The sequence below is a fragment of the Paracoccidioides lutzii genome (assembly GCF_000150705.2).
Source record: "Paracoccidioides lutzii Pb01 unplaced genomic scaffold supercont2.42, whole genome shotgun sequence".
Lineage (NCBI taxonomy): Eukaryota > Fungi > Ascomycota > Eurotiomycetes > Onygenales > Ajellomycetaceae > Paracoccidioides > Paracoccidioides lutzii.
In genome coordinates this window covers 101,031-103,852 of record NW_015440988.1, presented here as the reverse complement: position 1 = coordinate 103,852, position 2,822 = coordinate 101,031, and the positions used below count along the sequence as shown (strand labels likewise).

At 44.9% G+C, this 2,822-nt stretch overlaps 1 protein-coding gene across 1 annotated transcript; it reads left to right on the top strand.

The window, feature by feature from the left end:
• Nucleotides 1–870: 870 nt before the first annotated feature.
• On the top strand, nt 871–1,988 carry PAAG_08682 (WD repeat-containing protein; the record flags this gene model as incomplete). Its single annotated transcript, XM_015846588.1, has 4 exons — nt 871–899; nt 956–1,051; nt 1,124–1,776; nt 1,852–1,988. 4 exons carry the CDS (start codon nt 871–873, stop codon nt 1,986–1,988), a joined length of 915 nt encoding a protein of 304 aa, XP_015701385.1.
• Nucleotides 1,989–2,822: the final 834 nt, after the last annotated feature.

Here is a 2,822-nt window from a genome sequence, read left to right as displayed (position 1 = left end):
GTGGTAAAACAACACCAGCTCGGATTCAGTAGACCCAGATACCACTCCCCTCCCCCTTTATCCTTTCTTTACCAGTTCTTACACTTGTTGCCCTTCTTCTTTTTTTCTTTCTTTTAACGTCTTTCTCTTCCCGCTCCCGCACTCCCGCACTCCCGCACTCCCTAACTCCACCACTCCCCTCCTTTCTTCTAGTTTTCTCCACCTTAATACCACCGCCATTTTTACGACTGGAACGCCGTAACGAATCTGATGATTTTTCTTCCCTCAGTTTGTCATAAAAAGGAAATCTCAGTGATATAGTTTTTTATCTGTCGCAAGACGTCACTCCATCTTTTTCTCTTTTCCCAAGACAGTTTCAAATACAGAGCATTCTCTAGCTTAACCCCCTGCGGAATTCTAAATCTGGTCCCCTTTTTCACTTATACAGTAACCAATTTCCCTTCTCACTATCATTTTTTGCTCTACAATCTCTTTATTTTGCCGGCTATATAAATGGCTTCTGGTAAGCATATCTCCGTGTCCTGTCGTGGGTTTCTCTTGTCGCTATTCAATTTCAACCTTAAAAAAAAAAAATATCACATCTCCTTGGGTTTGCAAAGGAACTCAGCAGCTACTAGTATCAGGAACTAATGGTGCAAATGACCTATAGAATCTTCTAAGGTTGTCCCCTTGACTTGCCATGGACATTCTCGCCCTGTGACGCACCTAAGTTTTTCTTCACTGGTGGAGGACGATCAATACTACCTGATTTCAGCATGTAAAGGTATTTGGTATTTATTTTTAATTTTTACATATATTTTGTTTTCATTCAAATTTCAGGAAATATAAAAAACCGGTTAAACTGAGTTTTCTTTTCCAGATAATAATCCGATGCTCCGCGACGGAGTCACTGGGGACTGGTCAGTCTAATTTCGGACTGCGGAGTCTAGCTTAAAATTACTGATGGGGCAAACAGGATTGGTACCTTCATGGGCCACAAGGGTGCAGTGTGGCAGGCTCGCCTTTCATCAGACGCTACAATAGCAGCAACTGCAGCGGCTGATTTCTCAGCGTGCGTTTTACCACCTGTATTCGCATCATTTTCTGACCTTTGGCTATGAACTCGCTCTAATCTTTCTCATAGCAAAGTTTGGGACACCCACACGGGGGAGTGCTTACACACCCTCCAGCATGGACATATCGTCCGTGCCGTCGCCTTCCCTCTTCAAGCTAACCCCCAGATTCTCGCAACTGGCGGAATGGAGAAGAAACTTCGTATCTTTGATCTCTCGCAAAGCGGGTCCAGTAGCTCTTCGCCTCCCATATCGCCACCCCACGGCTCTAATGGAGTTAATGGGGTGAATAGTAGATCAGCGGCAACGACGCCCACGACAAGCTTTGAAATTGGCCCTGGCATCCACGGTGGCACTATCAAGTCGATCATTTGGAACCAAGACTACAATATCATCACGACAGCCTGTGAAGATCGAAAAATCAGATGGTGGGATCTGCGCTCTCGCCTTCCCTTCGTTGAGCATACCGTTGATGGTACGATTGGGAGCTGCGAGCTCAACGCGCTGGCCACGGAGTCTGCCGGGCCGGGAATTTTGAGTGTTGCTGCGGGGAAGTCTGTCTATTTTTTCAACGGGGCTCATCCTGGTTGCTTGTTGAAGAAAGTGGACTTTGATTACGAGGTTGCGAGTGTTGCTGTCAATAACAAATCTGGGAGGTTTGTGACGGGTTCTATGGGCGACACGTGGGCACGAGTGTACGACTTAGAATCGGATGAGGAGCTTGGTATGTCCATTATGTCCCTCCCAACTCATAGAGGTAGAGAATTTGCTAATCGACATTTATTTTTCTCGATTGTAGAAGTTCAGAAAGGTCACCATGGACCGATATGGTCTGTAAGTTATTCTCCGGATGGGAAGGTGTATGGAACGGGCAGCGAAGACGGTACCATTAAGCTATGGAAGGCTTGCAGAGAACCGTATGGACTATGGAGATAAAACAAAAAGGATAATAAACTCAAAATACGGAGACTACGAAAGACGGTTGTGTCTAGTTTGGCCGTCTCCTGGTTTTTCCATGAAGAGTAATACAGTGATATTTTTATTTTTGTTTTATTTTTCATTTTTATTTTTTTTATTTTGTTTGTTATGGAAAAGACCTGTGGATGAAAAATCGTCCAAAAGGAGAGAATGCGATTTCATAAAACTCGTACATACGCTTATATGTATGTTTGTATCTGGAGGGATATTTCCACTTCGTTTTTGCCATAAATCTGGTATATCCATATACCATTCATTTCGTTCTGTTCATTCTCCTTTCCCCATCCTGAGGTCACTTTCGATTTCCCCTTTTCAGTAGGCATTTTGTTTGCTAGCCTATGCCCTTTTTCTATTTATTTCTCGTAGCACTAGAGATAACTTATGAAGTTGCCCTAGCTAGCTACGTGCCTAGCTGGATAGCCAGGTGTTCCTCCATCTGCGCTTCATTGCGCTCAATATTCATAAAGGCGCCTTGATGATAATCCCTCCCCCCCCCCCCCCCCCCCCCCCCCCCTTTTTTTTTGCGGGGGGGGGAATAAAGGAGATAAAAAATTCATTTTGTTTTCTCCCCGGGGGTCTCTCCTTTGTGTTATAAAAACCCCCCGCTTTTTTTGGGGGGTTTTAATTCCCCCAAATCTCCCCCGGGGTTGCATCTACTCTGGATGAGAGTCCAGACGACCAAGTACCCTGGTCTTTTTTGGAGTGCAGTTCGCATTTATCCCGGGAGACTCTTAGAGACCGTGCCTTGGGGTGAGGAAGGAAAGTTTGGATTTTTCCTTTTGTTTTTCCCCC